The sequence below is a fragment of the Mastomys coucha genome, unplaced genomic scaffold (genome assembly GCF_008632895.1).
Source record: "Mastomys coucha isolate ucsf_1 unplaced genomic scaffold, UCSF_Mcou_1 pScaffold11, whole genome shotgun sequence".
NCBI classification, from domain to species: Eukaryota; Metazoa; Chordata; class Mammalia; order Rodentia; family Muridae; genus Mastomys; species Mastomys coucha.
This window is the reverse complement of record NW_022196893.1, coordinates 16,816,648-16,840,473: the sequence shown is the minus strand read 5'-3', so window position 1 is coordinate 16,840,473 and position 23,826 is coordinate 16,816,648. Positions and strand designations below refer to the sequence as shown.

The window sequence follows — 23,826 nt, the reverse complement described above, 5'->3', positions numbered from 1 at the left end:
TCCTCCTCCTCCTCCTCCTCCTCCTCCTTCTTCTTCTTTCTTCTGTGTGGCCCTAGCTGTCCTGGAACTCACTCTGTAGACTAGGCTGACCTCGAATTCAGAAATCCACTTGCCTCTGCCTCCCAAGTGCTGGGATTAAGGGCATGCGCCACCACTATCCAGCCTCCCCATACCTGGTGCTGATCCTGGATGTTTACACAGTCCAGACCCATCCCTGCAGACTCCATAGAGACACCACTCATGCCGGTGTGGGTTACCCTTGCAGCTGTGTGATCTGACACAAGTTCCCACCTTCTCTGGGCCTTCAGCACATCGAGGCCCGCCTAGAAGAGAGCTTGTCTGGTGATGGTGCAGACTAGTCTGTGATACGGCTGCTCGCAGAGTGCTTACAGCGTTTTCAGCCCTCCGTGTGGCCCCGGAACAGCCAGAGGGCAAACATCAGTGGCTAGCCCTGTCCGCTAGCCCTAGCTAGCATCAGTCCGCTGGTCTCTGAGGTCTTCTTTGCAAAGCAGGCCTGCAGGATGCCATCTCTCATAATTCTACTGCAATCTGAGATGTCCTGGCGCTTCATTGTCACAGGCACTGGGTTGCTCGGAGTGACCACTGCGCAACCTCTTGAGTGGGATAGGACTTTGCTGGCATGACCTTCTTTCCCACTTCCTCTCTCCAGAAGCATGAGGCAGGGGGGTGGGAGGCTGCTGTGTGGCACCAGGAGAGGACCTCAGCTGGTCTGTGCAGTGATCTATTTTGCACATATGTATGTGGGTACCATGTGTATGCTTACACTGGGAGTGCCGGAGGCCAGTCTGTGGTGGGAACTATCTGCATGAATGTGGATACCATGTGTGTGCTTACATGTGGGCATGCTGGAGGCTGGACTGTGGCCATGACTATTATGTGCTTACATATGGGCACACCAGAGGAGGCTGGATCCTGGATCCAAGTGCAGCCTCATGACCCACAAGGGCTAAGGGTCTGCTCTGCCTGAGTGCTGCATCCTAGTCACACCCTGTCTCTATCTCACCTCTCACTGTCCCTAGCTTCCTCATCGCCCTTGGATCTGCTTTTAAGACTCAGCTCATCTTTTCTATTTTCCTAAACATTTGACCTGTTCAAGAGACTCCACAGCTGCAGGTAGTGGTTTCATTCTTTCTTATAACCCCAGCGTCTTAAAGTGTCTCATGACGGGCAATTCATTGAATGTGCAGGCAAATGATAGGAGAATGATAGATAGAAAGAAGTATGTATGGAGGGAGGATCCATAGGTTGATGGATGGGAGATGAATAGATGGGTGAAGGAATAGACAGACCAGTGGGTGGAGGAAGGTAGATGGTGGGCTCGTACATTCACGGGAGGATAGATCAACGGATGGAGGAAGGATGGGTGGATGGAGGTGGATGTGGTGATTGGGGAGGAAAGGGGACGAGTGGGTGGGTGGAAACGTGGGATGATGGGTCAGTATCCTTAGTGCTCAGTGACTTCTCACGGGCACCTGCCTTTCAGTGCCCCAGAGTACCACTCAGTCCATCCCAACCCTTCCTGTGGTGGTGGAGCTTCTGCACGGTGGCTTGTGTCTTCTTCGCTAGGCTTCCTTTGTGTCTTCCTTCCTGGGCCTGAGCTCTGGTGGGGCTTCTGGCCACTCTGGGAATCTGTGTGTTTATGACCTGACTTTGAGTGATCCATGCTCAGCTCCCAGAGCCACCTCCAGCCCCCCACTCCCTTCCTCGCTGTGTTCTCCACCTGCCCTGCTGGTTCTCAGCTCTGCTGAATCTGCCAGTTTCCAAGTATGTCTTTTGTGCTTTGGGTCTGAGCTTTACTCTTGGTGCCTCTGGAAATTCTAGTTTTTCTAGTTTAAAGCCCTTAAGTCTTTATTAAAGGAGAAAGGATTTGTCCTTTTTATTTAGTTAAAAACTTAAGTTGACAAAATTTTGCCAGGCCTTCCCTTCCAGGGGTGCACCTTGCCCTCTTCGAAGTTTCAAGAATCTGGGCACTGTGCTTCTCTGAAGCTGGGCCAGGCCTTCTACATTGCCATTCTGAGTTCCTACGTGTGGTGCACTGAAGTGGGGCTCATGGCCAGAAGTTCCCCATGTCCCCTCCCAAACTGAACATGACTCCCTCTGCTCTGTGGCTTCCCTGGGCCCGAGTCCTTTCACTTCCTAGAGCCTTCATTGGAGTCCAAAGCTTCCTGACCTCACTTACCAGCTGACTCCTTCCTATAACGGGCAACCCATTTGCCTAAGTCCTATGGCTTTTGCTTAGACCGAGGGTCAGTGGCTCTGATAGTACCAGCTTGAGTCTCTGGGCAGAGGGGACATTACTCACTCACATCTAAGTAGGGTATTTATTTTGTGATCGGATATACATGAGACTCGGGGCTAGCCCGGCATCAACTCCTGGGTCTTTTCTGCAGAACTCTGTCCATCCTTTGTCTGTGGGTTATGTGAATGCAGCCGTGACCAGGCTAAGGCCAGCGTCCCTCATGGGAAGGGTCCTTGTGGTCTGCTCTGCAGTATTGAGCTCAGCGACCAGGTTGCCCAAGCTAACCTTACCTTGTTGTAGTGCTAACCCTATGAAATGGGCATGCCAAGGGCAGACATGGGGAGGCATGCTCTGGGTGGAGAGCGACTCTGCAATCGGCATTTGACTCCAAGCAGAACACCTGGATGTTCAGGGAATGCCAGATCCTGAACCATAAAATCTTAGAAAAAGGACGAACTTAAATTATGACAGTAAGCCCTGAGAAGATTTATTTCATGAAAATGGTATTGCTTAATAGCCATGGTGGCAGGCCAAGGGTCAAGAGCTCTAGGCCACAGAGTGACTGTGCTTCAAGGAGAAAAATGATAGGGTAGAGAGGGCTCAAGAGGCAAAGGCATCTGCCACCCACCAAGCCTGACAACCCAACTTTGAGTCCAGCATCCATAGAAAAGCAAGCAAGCAAGCAAGGGTGGGTGGGTAGGTGGAGATACCTCAGTGGTTAAGAGTGCTTGCTGCTCTTCCAGAGGTCCCCGATCTTAACGTCAGGGTCAGTGGCTCACAATGGTCAGCGTTTCTAGCCCCAGACTGTCTAACACCCTCTTCCGCCCTTCTCAGAGACATACACACATAGACATATAGACAAACACACACACACACACACACACACACACACAGAGAGAGAGAGAGAGAGAGAGAGAGAGAGAGAGAAATATGCACACACACATGCATGTATATACATACACACAGAAACATATGCACAGAAAGAACAAGAGGAATGCACACATAGACACACACACGTGGAGAGAGGGGGAGAGAGAGAAAGAGAGGGGAGAGAGAGAGATGTATACATACATGCATGTACACACATACACACAGAAACATATGCACAGAGAGAGATTGAGAGAAATACACACACACACACACACACACACACACACACAGTCATAGAAAAGACCAAAGCAAAGCATGTCTTTTACAGTTGCTTCATTAGATGAGAGGATTAAGGATGCAGGACTTACAGACTTTGATCTGTAGCATTCTCCAGGGCTAGAATGACTTGGAGAATTAGAAGCCATCACAACACAGGTCGCAAGTGTGCACACTACACGGTCAGGTTGGCAGCTCAATGTTGGTAGTGATTGGAGCACACACACACTGTAAACTGAACACCCCGACCTCAGGACATCTGACTAACTGCATGCAGAAAAGCCACATGGAAGGTAAGCACAAGCAGAGGCCTCAGTGAGCCAAGATGCATCTCTGATGCACTGGCAAGAGTGGCTGCTGTGACCAGTGTTCTCATAGGGACATCAGAACAGCCTGTGTTGGCTCCCAAGGACCTGGAGTTTACTCAAAGAACCCAGAGATTGAGGCTCCATCCTGGGTTAGTGTGGTTTATCTTCAGCACAGTGACCACAGCACACGGTACCTTATATAAAAGTGGTGTGTTTAACCCTACAGTCAATTCTTTGTATAGACATCTCCCCACACTGCTTGGATCAGTGGATGAATGATGTCCGCTTTGTAACCTCATGGTTAGCGCAAGCATGAATCATTCATTGCCTTGGCTCTGGGAAGCCCTGGCATTGTATGATTTCATCCCACAAACATCTTCCAGTACCTGCTGCATACCCAGCTCTCTTCAGACACCCCCTCATTATGGGCACTAGTCCAGCACCCTCACATGAAAGGCACCCACTGTGTACCAGATGTTCTTGGACTTGGCCCTAAAACGAATCTCATAGTTGCACCCCCAACCACATGCTCCCACATAGTGGTGTTGCAGGTAGAGCCAGGATAGATCCTGGGTCCTGGACCTGCTCAGAATGCAGGGAAACTCCCTGCAGGTTGAGCCACAGTCGAGGACAGACTTGGGGAGGGGACGTAGGATGTTCTTCAGAAACTGAGGGAGAAGCACCTCAGATCAGCCATCAGTGGGCTTCATCACCAGTGACTGCGCAGCTGTAAGGCCCCTCTGGTGATGCTCTTGAGTCCCGGGGTCCTGACCAGAGGAGCAGTGTGGCTACTTTAGACCCAAGAGTGTGAGGCAAATGATCTGGGGCTGTGCCTTTGAGGGCCAAGGGCATGGTAGCGTGACATCTTTGTGGAGTAGTGGTATACTAAGCCAGTGGATGGGTGTGTTCAGAGAACAGCACTGTAAGAACCGTTCTTTTGTGTCACAGGCAGAGCAAGAGGCTTTGGAGTCAACAGAGCTGGTATAATGTGCATATTTGGGGTGCTTGGGTTTGAGATGAAGGTTCAGGCAGTGGGATGGGGGCGCAGGATGTGAGAAGGGCAGAGGAGGGAGGTGAGAGCCAGTGGCGTGCAGGTGTCTCCAAGACTCAAAGCCCGCCTCCCTGAGCGGAACTCTTAGTCTAGATGGGGGGATCCAGAGAGAAACAGGCCGGAGAGGGGAGGGCTGAGATGGAGGTGCCAGGAGACAGTGGGAGGAGGTTGATACTGAATGGGGTAGGCTTATTCGGAAGGACTGAGAGGTAGACAGAAATTGGGCAGGCTGTTGACTGGGCGCTGAGATACACAGCCTTCTGCTTGGGAAGGGAAGAGAAAAGTCTGGAGGAGTATCCCCTGAGAGCCGAAACAGCCCGAGAAGCCCCCCAGCCCCCAACCCCAGTCTCAGAGCCTTCCTCTTACAGAGTCCACACTGGGCAGACATCAGTTCTGAGACAAACAGCCACTGCATAGATTGAGAGCTCCCCACATCCTATGTACACAGAATCCAGCACGTGGCCTCAGTGGAAAACCGGGTCTTTCTAGATGCATCCAGATACTTGAGGTGAAGTCATGTCGGACTTAGGGTGGACCTTCCTTCATTTCCAGGGACCCTAGAAGATTAAGGTGGGGACTAGACACCCTGGGACCTCTTCTGGGTCTCAGAGAGGAATTCCTGGGCCCTAAGAGAGGAAGAGAACCCCATGCTCAAGTGAGCAGGCTGGGCTGCCACGTCTGCAATCCCATGGCCAGGCAGGGCTGGAGTTTGGAGGGCCGTACAGGACAAGGCTTCTCTTCTGCTGGGAAGGTTTGGACAATCCCTGGAGCCTGGATCCTCCAAGGTCTGCTGCTCTCAGGCACTGGCTGTGAGGAGGGTGAAGGCAGGGTCCTTTGTTTTCACAGTTTAGTGAGCATAAGGCCAGAGTGTCTCTCAGGTGGCTTTGTTCACAGAATGAGCTGGGCTTCATTGCACATGGGCTAACCTGGAATACAGTAAAGCAAACCCTCCTGAAGGGGAGAATTGAAAGTGTCTGAAGGAAGAGAGAAAGCTTAAGCTGCAACTTCAGTGATGTGCCCTCCCAAGGGTTGCTAGAGGGCTGTGAGCACCGACTGACATGTTTGAGTGTGAGAGTGTGGGGGCGGGAGAGTTCATATGTGATGGTCTGTGAGGTGAGTGTATGTGAGGAGAGTATGGGTGTGAGTGAGCATGCGTGTTTGAGACTGAGTCTGAGGCCACGGGTGTAAGGATGTATGTTCTGGTGTGTTTACAAACGTGAACATGAAGATGTTTGTGAGGGTCTAGTGGTTCGAGTGTGTGACCCATAGGATGGTGTGAGTGTGTGCAGGTGTACATGCAAGCATATGAATTCAAAGGTTCCGGCAGGGTGGCCAAGCTCAGAGTCATGTCGGGCGAGGCCCTGGGATCCAGGAGTGGCTGGGAGATGAACTGACCACTGTCGTGGACCTGAGATGAACAAGCATCAACCACTGGCTGTTTCTCACCTGCCTCTGCACACTGGCAGCCTCTCTCTCTATCAGCGTCTCCTGGCCCATCTCAGCCACTGCAGAACTGGCAGGTGGATGAGAGCACACCGTCCTGACCTGTGACCCTGGCCTGGCCTAGCCTGGCCTGCTAACAGAAGCAGTTAGGCTCTTTCCATGGTGGGCCTGACTGGCTGTGAAGGTGTAAAGTGGGTTAGTGGTCCCAGCCGCCTTCTGTCGCAGCAGATCTGTTGGCCGGGCTACAGAAGCAGCAGCCTTGGGACTCAGTTGGGACTCAGCCTCCACACATTCGCTAGAAGAGAACTCCCAGGGGATATTTTAGCCCTATGATCCGTCATCCTTGCGTCACCTCCAGAGGAAGGCGTTTCTGCTTTTAGGGAGCAGTACCTGTGGATCTGCAAACTGGCAGCAAGCTCTGCCAAAGCCCCAGGTCTCGGTGTCACTGTGGCTTCCAAGCCTATGGGCCTGAGCCTTCAGTCAACTGTGTGTCTCAGGGGACATCCGCAGTCCACTGGCTCTCTAGTTTTTTTTTGTTTTGTTTTGTTTTGTTTTGTTTTGTCAACTTAGCAAATGAGAGTCACCAGGGAAGTGAGAACTTCAATTGAGGAACCATCTCTGTTAGACTGTCACTGTCAGCGGCATATCCATGGGGCATTGTCTTGATGAATGATTGATGAGGGAGGTTCAGCCCATGGTTGGGTGGTGCCACCCCTGGACCCCTGGGTTATATAAGAAAACAAACTGAGCAAGCCAGTAAGCGTCCCTCCTCTCTGGCCTCTGCTTCAGCTTCTGCCTCTGGGTTCCTGCCTTGAGTTCCTACCCTGATAGAAAACAACTAAAATAAACCATTTTCTCCCCAAATTGCCCATGGTTAGTGTTTATCATTGTGGGGGTGAGAGGAGCAAACCTAGGATGCTAGGACAGCCTTTGTGTGACCTCTGCATTCTTCTCCAGGAGAGCATTGCCAGGTGAACGTCCGCTCAGGCCGCTGTGCCAGCGGAGTATGCAAAAATGGGGGCACCTGCGTGAACCTGCTCATTGGAGGCTTCCACTGTGTGTGCCCGCCCGGCGAGTATGAGCATCCCTACTGTGAAGTGAGCACCAGGAGCTTCCCACCGCAGTCCTTCGTTACCTTCCGAGGCCTGCGGCAACGCTTCCACTTCACCGTCTCCCTCGCGTAAGTGCAGCTGTGTTTGTGGGTATCCCTTGGGACTATGTCGTGGGGAGGGGGTCTGTGCACCTCAACTTTTTAGGCTGTGGATGGTTGAGGTGACCTGCTCGGTGTTGGCTACTGGACCAGCTGCTCGAGGGTGGGACCATTGCCACGATGATGACAAGGGTCGTTATTTCAGCATAGGGACAACAGAGCATCCGTGCCAAGATTTCCAAGAGGGGACCACCTAAATCCCAGGCCTGGAAACTAACCTGGCTACTCTGGTCCTGCCCACCCACCAACACATAGACATCGCTGATATCCCAGTAACCAGTGGGGCAGGCCCAGGAATCAGCAGACCTCCTATGCGTGTCACAAGGCTGCTCAGACCCCAACTCCCCAGTCCTGGTCCTGATCTATAACAAGCTGATTGTGTGCCATCTATACCTTCTCCCCCAGAATTTAAATGTTACTTAAAAAATTTCCAGTCTATCATTTGGGACTAGGGAGATGGTTTACTTGTTAAAATACTTGTATGCAGCCGGGTGGTGGTGGCACACACCTTTAATCCCAGCACTTGGGAGGCAGAGGCAGGCGGATTTCTGAGTTCGAGGCCAGCCTGGTCTACAGAGTTGAGTTCCAGGACAGCCAGGACTACACAGAGAAACCTTGTCTCAAAAAAAAAACAAAAAAAAACAAAAAAAACAAAAAAACAAAAAAAAACTTGTATGCAAGCATGAGAACCTGAGTTCAAATCCCAGGCTCCCATGTAGAAGGCTGGGTGCAGTGGCACATGCATGTCATCCCATACCTGGGGAGGTAGAGACAGGGGAATTCCAGAGATTTGCCGTCCAGCCAATCTGGCTGAATTGATGAGCTCCTAAACACACGTGTACAAACATGTGTGCTCAAAATACCAAATGGACTCACTGGATTCTAAGCATCGTAAGCCTGTGATCTGGAGCCTGTGACACTTGCTTAGTCGAAAGAAAACCTAGAACTTCCATTTTGAAGATCTCTGCTAGCGTATAGTTAGTTCCGTGGGGTGAGGCTTCTGCTGGGTGCTTTTGTGCGTGTTTGCAGTAGCTCTTTGCAGCCCATGCTCTGCAGGTAGGAGTGTGCTCTTCTCCGTCCTCCCCTGCATGGCTTACTCCATAACCTCATCATTCACGGAGCTGCCTGCTGAGGGCCAGACCTCTTAGGGTGGACAGAGCAGGAGCCTTTCCCTGCGTTCTGTCCCAAAGATGAAACTGGCCAGCAGTGTCCTTATGGCCAAAGAAAAAGTGACTTCTCCTTGTTCCTCATCTTCTATACTGTGGGCTAACAAGGTCCCTCCCATTGGGTGCATTGTCGGGAGGTCTGAGGATGTGGGATGGTTCTGGCCATCAGCCCTCCACTTGCCTGATAATTGAACGGTGTCTGCTTATTGACACAGTGTATCCTGAGCCCTGTCCTGGCAGACTCGGATAATTGTTTGCCCCTTTGTGACAAGATTCGGCCCTCCATCCAAAAGGCCACCCCCTTTACGGCACAAGCCTGCAGATCAAGGGCCCTACTGTGGGATCCCCTGTGACCCAGTATCTACAACAGAGGACTCCCATGAGTAGCCGCCGCCGCCTTCCACATCAGAGGGGTCTCTCTCTCTCTCTCTCTCTCTCTCTCTCTCTCTCTCTCTCTCTCTCTCTCTCTCGTGTCCCCTGGTGAATGTATCACAGCATGTTATGTAACCCTGGAGTATAGTCATGGCTCCCTCCCTCCTTGGTATGGCCAGTGACTTTTGGTGGCTTTTACATGTGAATGCCTTAAAACTTGAAGTCACAAGAAAAGACAGAAAGTTCCCCCAGAATACTCACAGAAGGCCAGTGGCCCTCCAGTTACATAGTTTCCTGGGGCACACATCCTGGAAGCTGCCAAGGCCCCTCTTAACCACAGAGGGCAGCCCAGCCCGGCTGAGTTGCCTTGTCTCAGGTGGCTTCTGTCATGGGCCTTCTCCTCTTTCTAGTTTCTGTTTGCCAAGTGCTGGGGCTCCCAAGTGGGCCCCACTCCCAGCCGCCCTTTTATCCTCCTTTGTTCTTGGCTCCTTCTCCTCTGGCCCCTCAAGCTTTGGTTTCTATTTCTGTCTTTCCTCATTTTACTTGAAATGTTCCCACCCTCCCCACAGCCCGGGGCCCATCTCAGTTTCTCTGTCTTTAGCAATGGATGGTGCCTGCCAGGAGGGCACTGTGTTGGAGGGGTTAACCTGGGCACACAGAGCCCAGGATCAGATGTCCCAATAGATACAAGAGGCTCAGAGACATGGCACTTGTGTGGGGACATTGGTACGAAAGGAGCACCTTGAGGCCTCAGCTGACCTGTTGCATGAGATAGCTACCTGTGTTCTGCCTCCAGACATGCTTATAGTCACGCGCATGCGTGTGTTCTCTTTCTGTATGTGTGTTTATGCATGTGCATGCATGCGTGTGTTCTGTGTGTGTGTGTGTGTGTGTGTGTGTTGCATGTGCACGTGTCTATGTGTCTATGATACTAGGTATTTTCCCTAGTCACTCTGCACTGTGTTTTTTGAAATGGAGTCTCTCACTAAACCCAGTGTCCCCCATCTCTAGATAGTCTAGCAGACCCTGAGGATCCCCTGTCTTTGCCTCCTGAGTACTGGGATTACAAGTGGCTACCATGTGTGGCATTTGACAGGGGTAGTGAGGATCTAAACTCTGACCTCAGGCTTGTACCACAGACCGTGATCCACTCAGTGCTTTCTCCCACCCCGCATGGAGTCTTTTCACACTCCTGCAGTCTATCACCACCACAGGACATCACCACCCTGTTCCCCAAGGCTCCTGTGCATACATCAGGTTGGCTGGGCCGTCAGCATCTCTTGTAATAAAGTTCTAGAGACAGATTATTTTCCTTTACCATGACGCTCACTCCCCTTGCTGGTCATGTCATCCGGTGTATCTTCATGGCCCCGGGGTCCTTCACTGTGTGACCCTGTTTGCTCTGCCCACAGGTTTGCTACCCAGGACAGGAATGCCCTGCTGCTCTACAATGGCCGCTTCAATGAGAAGCATGACTTCATCGCCCTGGAGATTGTGGAGGAGCAGCTGCAGCTCACATTCTCGGCAGGTGAGGCTCCTGCAAGCCATGGAGCGCCTCCCAGGGCTCTTCATGGATTAATCATATCAGGTCTTCAGTTTCCCACTGCTCGGCCTTCCAACCCTAATTCTTCGTCTCCGAACCTTGCCTCTTGAAGTCAGAGTGCAGGAAGATGTCACTGTCAGGGCAGAGTAATGCTAATACCAGACAGAGCCTGGTTCCTAGATCAGAATTGGTGATTGAAGTGCAGTGATGTAGGTGGAGAGACAGATAGCTCAGCAGGTGAGAGCACCTGCCGTTCTTGCAGAGGACCTGGGTTTGGTTCCTTGCATCCATGTGACAGCTCACAACTGTTCATAACTCCAGTTCCAGGATATCCAGTGCCATCTTCTGTCCTCTGCATCAGACGTACATGTGTGGTACACATACAGACATGGAAGCAAAATGCCCATACACATAAAATCAAATAAACTTAAAAATAATAATCATAAAAATGAAGTGCAGTGCACCTATAAATTAACGTGGTGACTTACACCAGCGTGAGAGGACCATGCAGGCACAGATGTGGGGAGTAGGCCATGGGAGTTGAGAAGGGCTAGCCTTCTCTCCTCAGGGCTCCTCTTTTTTTTTTCTCCTCTTTTAGAATCTTGCCCTCCACATAGGGGGAATGGGGGATGGCTTCCAGTGGTGGCCATGCCAAAAGAAAAGGCACGTAGCCAGTATCTCTGAGCTGTGTGTCTACGGGGCAGCCTGAAAGTCTGATTGGAGGCCCCTAACCTGTCGCCAGTATCTCTGAGCTGTGTGTCTACGGGGCAGCCTGAAAGCCTGATTGGAGGCCCCTAACGTGTCTTTGGATCTCCCTTTTGCTGCACAGGTGAGACCACAACCACAGTGACACCGCAGGTTCCTGGAGGTGTGAGTGACGGGCAGTGGCATTCGGTGCTGGTGCAGTACTACAACAAGGTAGGAGGGCAACTCCTCGCCTTCTGCTCAGGTCAGCCAGTAATGGCCCAGTGGCTTTTCTTCTTAGGGGATGATAAGAGCAAGCACTGTTGGAAGGGAACAGAGTGTGCAATGTCAACCAAGGGTTCTGTGCACATAGCCATTGTTTGAACTGAAGCTTTGTGGGCAGGCAGAGATTCAGAGACACTGAGAGAGGATGCAGAGAACTTGCAGAGAATCCAGGAGCTGCCCTGAGCTGTGACTCTGTGTGTGTGTGTGTGTGTGTGTGTGTGTGTGTGTGTACACATTTTCAGCTCTGATTGCATGTCTTGGGTGAGTTGTGACTGGGGACTGTGTTCCCAGCTTTGAAGGTAGGTGTCTTGGGTATGTTTTGCAGCTAATTGGCTGTAAGAAAACATACATTCACTTCTGTTTCACAAAGTCATGTGCTTTCCTGAACTATGGTTTGTATATTTGTTTCCACACACCTCCCCTCCCACGCCACCAGCTCTGGGTCTCACCATGAGTCCATGCTGGTCTCTCCTGCCCTTCACTGAGCTTGGCCACAATCCTCCCCAGACTTTCTAAGACCCACGTCTATGTTAGACCAGCGGATGATGGATGAGAACACTCTTCCTGTTCAACCTGTATGGTGGCAAAGGTATTTTCCAAATTTCCCTTCCTTGGCACTTCAGGCCTTTGGTACCTGGGATGTCGTCTGCCCACTCTTAAGGCACAAGACTGTCCTTGTCTCCAGTTCCTCCACTGCTGCCAGCCACCGCTGTCCTTCTTTCTCCAAGGTTACCCCTTACATTTGCAGTGGGCATCTTTTTATTTCTGAAGGTCACCACAACCACCCCAGATAGACTCCGAGAGTGGTCTATGGTCCCCATCCTGTGCCCCAGCTGTGAGTGGGAGCTGTAAGCCTCCCCACTCATACATGGTGTAAGCCTCAGCCTTAATGGTGATGGACACAGAAGGAGGGGTTGCCATGGCCTGGGGCCAAAGGCTCTCTGGCGACCTTGAGGGACACTGAACTGATCAGGAGTGCCTTGGACTCAGGTAGGGCTTGGAACTAACCCCAGACTTATCTCCAGTGGGGATCAGTGTGTTGCCCGGGGCACAGTTGCCAGAGAGAAGAACAAATCTCTGCTGTCCACGCTGTCCTATTTCAGAGACTTTTATTTGATCATGATCCCTATGGATTTGGGGTCAGTTACTATCAATATAAAGGACATGGCTTGCATATCCCCTGGGTGGCTCACAGTAGCCCCTCGAGAAGCAGTAAGATGTGGCTCCTCCTCTCTATTCTCTCTTCCCAGAACTTACAGCTGGATGGGCTTTAATCTCCTTTCTGTGGTGTCTTAATTGGCCATTGTTTCCCAGCTATTTTGGGGGGGGGGGTATTTCCCCCATGGTTCTCCTCCCATCATGCTTTGCACTGCTGTCTTAGTTAGGATTTTACTGCTGTGAACAGACACCATGACCAATGCAACAACACTTAATTGGGCCTGGCTTACAGGTTCAGAGGTCCAGTCCGTTATCATCACGAGGGGAAGCATCGCAGTGTCCAGGCAGGCATGGTGCTGGAGGAGCTGAGAGTTCTACATCTTGTTCCAAAGGCAAACAGGAGAAAACTGACTTCCGGGCAGCCAAGACGAGGGTATTAAAGCCCACACCCACAGTAGCACACCTACTCCAACAAGACTACACCTCCTAATAGTGCCACTCCCTGGGGCAAGCATGTACAAACCATCATGATTATAAATCAACAATTCCTACCCTGTTCTCACCCCAGAAAAAAACGCACCCTGCAACCATCTACCATGTTATGGCTAAAGGATAGTTGTGACCTTGAACACACAAGTGAGAGCTGAGCTCCCGTGACTGGGGCACTGGAAGCCTCTGGACCTTGGGATTGCTTTTCTACATCCTTACAGAGAGGAACATGGTCACCTGAGAAGCTCAGGCATTTGATTAATCTGCCTATGCTTTCTGGACAGTTGGTTGGGCGATGACAGATATAGATAGAGCTCCCATGAAGTGGAACACACTTGGCTCAAGGACAAAGTGGCTATGGTTTTGTGCCCTAAATATACCCTTCCTTGTGTCCTGATATCGCACACACTTTTGAGTGGAAAGAGTGACAGATAATCCTGCAGAGGGATGCCCTCTTAATCCTGCGAAGGGATGCTGGCCTTATGGCCTCTCTGCTCCCAGGCAGAACATCCAGGAACATTCACCTTGTGACTTACCTTGGTCTTGTGGCTTCTCTTATGTGTTCTTCCTGCTATATAGACCTCCATACCCTATGTGGACACTCCCAATGATTTGTGCTTCCGGAATGTATAGACCTGTCAGAATGAGCCACAGGAACGCTGGGGCATCAGGGAATCACAGGGCACTATGTCAGAGACATCCAACCAGACTGCAGGCTTACCGCTGAGGGGTGGGTGCAGGAGGTTGAGCCAGCCTCAGTTTCCCCATTCGAAGCCTCTGCATCTGTCCTCTGTGGTCAGAGAAACAGCTTGTCCTGTGCTTGGGTGGGGCCTCTCAGCCCAGCTCAGAGGAGCACAGCATTACAGAAGGCTACCTCAAATGGCCCCGAAGAAAGAGGGAACCCATGCCAGAGGATCAGTAGGTAGACGTGGATTACTGAGATCTATGGTTCCCTTTCCAGGCTGGGTCCTTTCAACAGCTCCCTCCACTTCCCAGTGAACAAACACAGCCCTGAGCACAGGATTAGGCCCTTGCTGGGCTCTTTCCTTTTCTGGCTAGAGGGTGGGTATTTTAGGGAGAAACCAACCAGCCTCCCTTATGGCCTTAAGTCTCCATGTGGAGGTTAAGTAGACCACACAACAGGGAATCTTAGCAGAGATTACAGTACCCGTCTGTGGACGGCCCTGATGTTTCTGTCTGGCTCTGACTCTGAGGTGGCTGCCTCTACCAATCCAGGTGCAGGGACAGACACGCTTTGGATCTGTGGACCTGGGAAGACCTGTCAGGCTGGGAACAATTTCAGGCCTGAGTCTGGGCAGCAGCCTGAGGTCACAGTACTCCAGGGTTGGTGTATTCATTTTATTATTTTATTGAGTTCTTGCAACCCCATTTCACCCTAATTTCTTCTAGGCCCCCACTATGAGGTAGGAGATAAAGTAGGCTAGAGTGGAAAGGGGGTGTAGACCCCCTATAGACTACTACCTGCTGATTACGGGCATAGAGTTCCTAGGGGCAAGTTCTGTCTTTCTCATTGGAATATCTCCAACTTCTGGTCAAACCGTAGCACCAGCAACCAGGAGCAGCCGCCTCCTTCTTCGAAGCCTCCCTTCCCCCATTCCTCTCCAGACTCTGGCGTTTCTTCCCTCTCCAGAGTCCCCAGAATTAAACTATCTGCAGCTGGCAAAAATCACACTCCCCTAGAGTGCGAGACCATCATAGATTAAACCAAAAACCATATTCACACAACATGTCTGGGTTTTTTTTAAAGAAACCAAAACTCTCACTTCACTCCAGTCCGTAAGGATTTTAGGAGACTCCGAAAGTGACACAGTCAGGGCGAGCCACTCTCTCTGTTGAGTCTCTGTATGAGAATTGTCATTGTCATCTTCCTTAGTGGCCTTTCTGTGGACATTTCCACAATAAGATGTGGAATGATCTCAAGGCTACTGAAGATAGCTGTGAGAAGGTTACCGGAGGAAAGGTTCAAGGAGATGACGGAGAGTTAGCCACACTTGGAGGGACTCAAGCCATGTCCTGATGGTGGCCTTAAGTTTAGCGGGTCCAGCAACAGTGGGGAAGTCCCTCTGCAGACCCTTCTCTAACTGGCTGTGTTGGTTCTGAGCACGGTGCACCAGGAGACCCGGGCGTCTCTCTGATTCTGCAGTAAAGGATGTGGAGTTGACAGCTGGCCATGACTGTCTCCCCAACCCTGCCGCCCCCCCACCCCCATCCCACTCTTCCTGAGTGCTGGCTTCCTTCAGGCATATCTTTGTCGTGCTTAGTTTCTACCCTGGGCATGCCAGGCCAGCCCGCCAAAATGTCTCTGTCCAGAGACCACAGTGCCCTTTGTGGGAACCTTATGGTCTCCTGGCCTGTGGTGGGGAGACTTCAGAGCTGCCAGGTTGGCTTCTCCTCAGGGTCCCCAGAGGAAACAGGTGGGACACACAAACAGGATGATCCTGGAGGGAGGGACAAAGGGCAGGCCAGTGTGGGGCAGCAGGGAGACCTGCTGGCCTAGGGAGGATGATAGTGGAGCTGTGTGACCTTCCATCCTGGAAGAACAGCACTGTGGCCAGAACCCTGAGGACAATGTCTGTGGCCTCAGGGAACCCTCTGCAGACCTTCCCAGTGAGGGCGGGCAAAGGCAGTTTGCTCTTTCTTTCTACTTAGTGGCATTTTCAGTGAGAACACCTATTGGTGAAGTTCACCTTCAGGGAAATGGAGGGACATGTTGGAGTTGGTGGTGGTAGCTCCAGCAAGGAAGGGCCTTTTAGAGAAAGCCACTGCTCCTGCCTCTTGAGCTTCACCCAGCCCTTCTCCCAAAGCACCGGGAGGTTTGGCTGGGTAGAGATTTGTGGTTGTGGACTCACTGTAGACTCTCCACCACCCCCACCACCACCACCACCACCCTGCCCCAGGCCCAGTTAAGCAGGCTGGAGAGAGGTCTCAGCAGTTAAGAGCACTGACTACTACTCTTCCAGAGGTCCTGAGTTCAGTTCCCAGCAACCACATGGTGGCTCATAACCATCCTAATCAGATCCCTTGCCCTCTTCTGGTGTGTCTGAAGACAGCAACAGTGTACTCACATACATAAAAGAAATCTTAAAACAAACAGTTAAGCATGTCCACCTGTGGCTTATGATGGCCAATGTCAGCAAAGGCATTTTAAGTCATTTCTTTGCACTGGAAACCCAGGTTTCAAAGCTTTGTTTCTTTTAAGTCACCTTTCAGCACCCAGGAGTGTGTGTGGTGTTAAGAGAAGAACAGTACTCACATCTCCAACACAGTGGCCTCTGGCAGCTTCCAAAAGAGGCAGGGTGTAGAGGAGAGGAAACCTGCCCGCACCAACTGCAGCTGATCCTCTTGCGTACCTCTTTTGCTTCCCGAGGGATCCTGGCTACACCCATACCCATTAAAAAAAACATCTAGCGGGCTTGCAAAATATTGTTTTCAAATGATAATAAATCAAACTGACGTGATTAATGTCAGTATGGGTTGCGATGTTTTCCTTGTCTGCATAAATCTGCCGAGGAAGGATTACCGTGTATATTCTTGTCTATTCAGGCTGAGTGTGTTTCTAGCACAAAAACCAGAGTCCCTTTTATGAGAAGAGGGGCTCTAGCAGAAAGGTACCCCTCTTCTCAGGACTAACACCCCTCTCTTGATGGGGGTTGCTCAGGGTGACCTTGGACTGACCTCTGGGTATAGATCTTATTCCCAGGAATTGCCTGGCCCTGGCTAGGATGACTCACTTGGCTTGTTCACATGGTTCAAAGTCTCTGTTTGTCTCCGCTGCATGTGAAACCCCAAGATCCGGGAGAGGTGGGTTGTGATCCCTACCTTCAATCCCCTCATGATGAGAGAGTCTCTGCTAGTCCAGAAAACCCAAGGGCCCTCGCTCAGACTCTTGGGCAATTCTTCCCCCAGGACTTCCAGGTTCTTGCTTTGTTTTTTTGTTTGTTGTTTTTGAGACAGGGTCTCATTATGTAACTCTGACTGTCCTGAAACTCACTCTATAGACCAGGCTGGCCTTAAACTCACAGAGATCCGCCTGCCTCTGCCTCCCACTTGCTGGAGTTTACGGTATTCGCCGCCACACTCGAGGGACCTCAAGATTCTTTGAGGTGTGAAGTCTCAAGATAGTGGTTGTTTGTGAAGAAGGATGTAAATTCAGGTGGCTCTATGATCCTTCTGTGTGTCGAGCATCAGCCATCTGGGTCAGTGGCAAATGAACCATCTGGGTCAGTGGCAAATGAACCATTTTGGGGTCTTTTTTTCTTTTATATTTTTTTCAACAGATCTTCAGATTTGAAAACTATGTAAGATAAACGTGCCACGTTTTCATAAAGTGAATTGGGCTTTGCAAAGTTCCTGAAACTGTTCTAAGAGTGCAGCAGAGTGACCTTACTCTGTTTTTCTGTTTTTTGTTCTTTTTCTTTTTTATTCTTCTACTGCACAAAGTTCTCTTGCCAACAAAGGGGGAGTGTGGTGTTTCATATGAGCCTATGGGAGTGTACCCCAGGGGTTTGGTTACCATAAAAGCTCTCATTGTCCACAAGCCTGAGCCTGTAGTGTGAATTAGTTGTTTCTTTCCGGCTGTGTTTCCTGCCGATGCAGCGGGCTCCAATCTGGCCTATGCAGGTATTCCATAAGTATGGAGTAGCTACACTTCCACACAGGCACATTCCACCGCCTCTCTGTGGGTCACAGGGTGATGTCTGAGACCCCACTTATCTATCCTCCATCTCCGTCCTTGGAATGTTAAATGGTTCCCTTGAAGCCAAGCTTAGTGGGTAATAGAAGCCAGCCAAGGGGCCTGGAGCGGCCAGTGAGCCCCGTGGGGAGTGTTGGATGGGTGTCCTGCTATAGAGCTGCAGTGGTAGTGACGGTCAGGTGGCAGGTACAAGGATGCAGCCTGTCCTCTGACAGGTGGCAGAGCCATGAGATAAGGTGCTGGGCTTCTGCTCCTAAACACAAGCTGGTCAGATGGTAGGGAGCAGCCTGCATGGGAATTTCACAGCTCCAGGTCTCACCCTGGGCGTTTGTGTTCCATTGGTCCATTATGGAAAGTCCTCTAGGAGCGAGGCAGCCTGTCCTGGGTGTGTCCTGTCTGGTGGAATGGTTGCTTCCCCTCCCCCACCTCCCCCTACCTTCCATCTCTCTCATCCTCTTCCAGTCCACTCCTATGTTCTATGCAACTTGAGATGTGGTTGCTCCAGCAAGCCCGCTCCCCTCTTCTCCACCCTAGTACCGGAACCACGTACACTGACATCTTGCCTGGTGCCACTACAGTGGTTCCCTTGGTTCTGGGAGGAGATGGGGAAACTGAGGCACAGAACTATCCAATGGGTGGGGGGTGTGGCTGAGACACCACCTGTGTCTTTCAGTTGCTGATATGTCAGTGGCTCAGCCTGACTGACACAAGGCCTCCCATTGTGACTGTCCCTTTCTTCCAGTCTCTTTGCTTTTCCTAGTAATCTCACTTCACGCTTCCTCCCACCAATTCAACACCTACCTTCATCATGAAGGTTTGAGTCCTTGCCCTATGGTCTGTCGAGGGGCACTCTTAGGTGAGGTCAGAAATAAGGTGCTAGAATGGGAGGTCTTTCTGTTGTGTCCCAGTCTGGGGGTGGGAGACAGACAGAGGGCCATCAGGCCCTAGCTTTGTAAGAACAAATAAGATTCCGTTCACATGCATGAAGGGCGAGATCTGCTGGTGGGTGTGTGCATGTGCGTGTGCATGTGTGAGTACTAGTGAGAGTCTGTGTGAGTATGCATGAGCAGATGAGCCCCAGTGAGGGTGTGTTGAGCGTGTAAGTGCACACTTCCTGTAGGCACACTGGCCTGTGCCCCTTGCCAAAGCACTTCCTACTCGCCCAGGCTAACTCACTGGGTAGCCTAGGCTTAGTGGGTCTTGTCTCAGATCTCTGGGTTATGCACTGGTAAAGGAGAGACCAGGAGCAGTTTCCCACGTGTGCCATTCCCTCACGTCCCACTTCTGTGGTCAGGACAGCTAGACTTTGCCTTTGTCTTTACTGTGAAATGCAAGAAGCACAAATACAACTTTGTTACCAAAAGATAGTCCCATGCACATGCCCGGAGACTCAATGGCCAGAGAAGGCCGACTAAGGAGGGCAGGAAGTACCCGGGCAAGCCCATGGGTGGAGACACTGCAGGGTGGATGCGGGGTTGTTGTTGGAGAAATGACAGTACCGCGTGTCACCTCCTGCAAACATTCCTGGGCTCCGGCCACCTGTGAATTCTTTGCTATGAACGTGGGTTGTTCATTTCTGACACTGAGTGTGAATCCACTCACAGATTAAGCCTCACCATACCTGCATCCGGTTTCATAGGCATCCCACTCTGCCCGCCCCTATGCTGAAACCAAACCCCCCACTGGCCTCCCAATGAGGAATTGTCTATAGCAGGGTTAAAAGACTGCAGAAATGTGAGCACTCCGGAGGACCAAAGGCTTTTGTGTGCGCACAAAAGCGCTCTGCAGACACTTTAGGCACCGAAGTGGAAGGCATGGGGAGGGGCCGTACACCGGGAAGAAAAGTACACTGGGGAAAAATGAAAGGGACGAGCTCGGTGAGGCTCTGGTATCAGGAGTCCAGATCTGCACAGTTTGGTAGAGCTGGCCTTTGGGGGCCTCACCTTGAAGTGCACAGTTGCTCTTGGTTTCTTGAGTGGAGGAGGAGTTACTGTGGTGGCTCCGCCCACTGGCCATTTCCTTTCCACTTGGGAGCGTGTGTGTGTGTGTGTGTGTGTGTGTGTGTGTGTGTGTGTGTGTGCATCTGTGTATCTGTCTGTGTGTATATGTGTGTGTGTGTGCATCTGTGTATCTGTCTGTGTGTATATGTGTGTGTGTGTGTGCATCTGTGTATCTGTCTGTGTGTGTGTGTGTGTGTGTGTGTGTGTGTGTGTATGTGTGCGTGCGCGCATGCGCGCGCGTGGCCATGCATCCAGCTCAGAGCAGCCTTTGTAATCAAGGTGGGACACTGAGGTTGCAGACACACCCCGAAGAGTACGGATGCTGAGTGTGTAGATGCTGATGATGGTACAGACTTGGATGCAGGCATCAGGTGTTGCTCTGCAGTCTCTTCTCACCTCTGGGCTGTGTAGATTTGTAACTTTTTGCCCAAGTGTCCTAGCCTGGCCACTGCTGAGCTCTCTGTCCTGAAGATGACACCCAGGGTTCAGTGGGCCTGAAGAATACCTTAGGCTTGGGAGTCTTCTGATCTGGCCATCTGCTCCCAGAGATCTAGACAGCCCTGAAAAGGCTCATCATCCCATGTCCAGCATCCCACACAGGAAGAGAGGAAAACTCTGAGCCTGCCGCTTGGCCTTTTAATCATGTGCTCCTTTCTGTGGTGTAAATATATGGCAAATTTTTAAAAGTTTGCTTTTAAAATATTAGAAAGTGTTGGGTAGTGGTGGTGCATGCCCTTAATCTCAGCTCCTGGGAGGTAGAGGAAGGTGGATCTCTGAGTTTGAGGCCAACCTGATCTACAGAGTGAGTTCCAGGACAGGCAGGGCTATACAGAGAAATCCTGTCTGGAAAAAACAAACAAACAAAAAGCCAAAAACTAGTTAGAAAGCTACCCATTTTGTCCTGCTCTTTGTCTCTACCTGAGCTGGGGCCCAGGAAAACCAGCGGCTGTTCATGATGCTATCACTGTCTCCAGTGGCATCGCCACCCTCATTCAGTGTGTCAGCTAATCACTGGGACATCAGCTTCTCACTGGGACATTCTCTCTCTGTCTCTGTCTCTCTGTCTCTCTCACATTTTATTTTAAATTTTAAATTTTCTTTCGTGACAGGATCTCATGTATCCCAGGCTAGCTCAAACCCACTATGTAGCTGAAGCTGACCTTGACTTCCCAAGGGCAGGCATTACAGATGTGAGTCACCACACCTGGATTTAGGAAGTACTAGGGTTTACTAGGGCTTTCTGAGTGCTGGATAAGCACCCTACCAACAGAGCTACATCCTCAGCCTCCCCTCCCCTTTAAAAAGCGTGTTTAAAATCATGTTTTTATTTGCATGTGTGTCTGTGTGTGTACATGGGCTTGTGAGTGCCGCAGTGTGTGTGATTAGAAGACAGTTGTGAAGAATCCATTCTGTCTTTCCTCTGTGAGGGCTCAGGGGTCAACCTCATGTTCTTACCCAATGGCAGGTGTTTTACTCACTGAGTAAAAAGCCAAATGCCCTTTTTAAAAAGAATATTTATATTTGCTGCAGTGCTGGGACAGAACCCAGCCACTCCTGAAAGCTAGGTGAGGCTCTGCCACTAAGCACAATCCTCCTGTCTTTGTTTGACCAAAGAAGCTGCCAAAATCTTCATTGATGCACCTGCAGCATCCCCATCTGGCTTCCCCATCTTGATTCAAACCATGCTTGCAGCTCATAAAGCCCTTACCAACAACGGCCATCTTTCTTGCTGTGTCTTACCACCCATCAGAGCAGCGCAGGGCCTGAGTGACTGAGTTGGACAGACTTCCAGAGGTGGTCCTGAGAGAGCAGGGTGCCTGGCTGGAGAGCACTGGGTGAAGCTCTCGTGGCCCAAAGAAGCAACTTTCAAAACACAGTGTGCAACATGCCACCTACTCTAAAATATTCTCCTAATCCTACAGCGGTACTCCGCTGCTCTCAGCTGTCATCTCAACATGTCCCCAGCAGCCACAGCCACCAGCCAGCCTCTGTATGGATGTGTATGTTCTGGGCATCTGGGCTGCATGACATCATATAATCCAAGTCCTCAGTGCCATGCCTCAGGGTTCATCAAGGTTGTGGTGTATGACAGTGCCCCAGTAGCAAGTAGTGGGCCAGTGTCTATCTCTCTCCCTCTATTGAGGGGGCATTTCAGTTACTCCTTCTGTCACAGGGGAATTGTAAGTACTTTTGTAAGCATGTGTGAACCTGCTTTTTTTTTTTTTTTGAGTCTCTATGTTCCCATGGGCATATCCCTGGGAACGGGATGGTGTGCCCTTCCTGCAGCGGCTCTGAAGACGTCCCTACATGCATCCTGGTCACCTCTTGTATCATTTTTCTGTCTATCTTCCTTTTTGTGAGACAGGGCCTCTCCATGTGTTTCTGGCTGTCTCAGAACTCACTATGTAGACCAAGCTGTCTTCGAATTCGCAGAGATCTGCCTGCCTCTACCTCCTAAGTGCTAGGATTAAAAGTGTGCGTCACCACTCCTGATTTCTTTTTCTTTAATAGTTGTCAATGAGCTCCCCTCTCTCAGAGGGTAGTAAACCCATGGTTGGACATCGAGGAACCCAGACCCTTCACTGATCTCCAGCCGCAGCAGGTGCTCCCCGTTCCTGCCTCATAATTCTCCCCCTCTGATTGTGTTTGACCCACGAGTGCTTGGTTCTCTGGTTCTCTGTCTACAAGTTCCTCCACTCTATCTGCAAGGCTGTTCCTCCACTCTATCTACGACCAGCTCTGACCCCTCAGAGCGGAGCCAGGCATCAGCAGGCCAGCTGTGGCTGCTGCTTATCAGCAGGAGCTGTTCTGGGTAGAAGCCTTGGGTGTTCCCTGCCCCCTATTTTTCACCCTGGTTCTCTCTTTCCTCCCTGTCTGCTTTTGAATCCCATGGTGCTGAGCTGTTGATTACGAACTGTAGTGTACAGCAATCACGATTTGGTAAATAGCAGCTTAGTTTCATTAAAGCCTCGGAGCATAAAGGCTGTTTACATCCACTCCCCGAAAGCCTCACACCCATTCCCAAAAATGTAAATTACACACTATGGAGATGATTTGGGGTTCATACAGCCCAGGGATGGTCCTTCTTTCTCAGCATGGTACCTAACACTTAAGCACCCCTAATGGGTACTTCACCAATCTCCCAAAGCAAGCTGCTGCTCCCAAGTGAGAAAACGGATGATTTTCCATAACCGTCTAACTACTACTTAACAGAGGTGGACTCGCTAAGGAAATAGATAATCAGAGATTGACCTAAGATACTTGGCTCCTCTCGGGTCCAGAAGAAAGGTTTGTGGGAGACTCATATATCTTAGTCGACACTACAGTTCTTCTAATGTCAATAGGACAGATGGTCTACTGTATGTGTGTGTGTGTGTGTGTGTGTGTGTGTGTGTGTGTGTGTGTGTGTGTGTGTGTGTAATTTATATATGTTAGAGTGTTCGAGTGTATATCTCTGTAAATGACTATCTTTGGGTTTCTATTGCTATGAAGAGACACCATGACCAAGGCAACTCTTATAAAGGAAAAAATCTCATTGGAGTTGGCTTACAGTGCAGAGGTTCAGTCCATTATCATCACAGCGGGGGAGTGTGGAGTGAGGGGTCGGGGTTGGGGGAGCATGGCAGCATGCAGGCAGACATGGTGCTGGAGAGATGTAGCTGAGAGTTCTACATCCTGATTGGCAGGCAGCAAAAAGAGATTGACACTGGGCCTCAAAGCCCACCTCCAGTGACACATTTCCTCCAACAAGGCCACACCTCCTAATAGTGCCCCTCCATATGACCCTGTAGGGGCCAGCTTCATTCAAACCACCACAAGTGTGTGTGCCTATGTATCTATGTGAGTGTATCTCTGTGTGTATTTTTGTATGTATGGGTTCATGCATTAGGATTTTGATATATACAGGTGCAGTTGCATTTTATGGGGGTCAGAGGTCATCATCAAATATTTTCCTCATTTACTCCCTACCTTAGTTTTTTTTTTGTTTTTTTTTTTT

General features: G+C 50.7%; 1 protein-coding gene across 3 annotated transcripts in view; it reads left to right on the top strand.

The window, feature by feature from the left end:
- The window catches only part of Celsr1 (cadherin EGF LAG seven-pass G-type receptor 1), a 134,169-nt gene that overhangs the window by 67,181 nt on the left and 43,162 nt on the right, over positions 1 to 23,826 (top strand). For all 3 annotated transcript variants that reach the window (XM_031352103.1, XM_031352111.1, XM_031352095.1), the window contains exons 3-5: positions 7,166 to 7,388; positions 10,369 to 10,484; positions 11,329 to 11,417. In XM_031352103.1, coding sequence (XP_031207963.1) covers positions 7,166 to 7,388; positions 10,369 to 10,484; positions 11,329 to 11,417 — 428 coding nt within the window. The remainder of the gene's footprint in view (positions 1 to 7,165; positions 7,389 to 10,368; positions 10,485 to 11,328; positions 11,418 to 23,826) is intronic.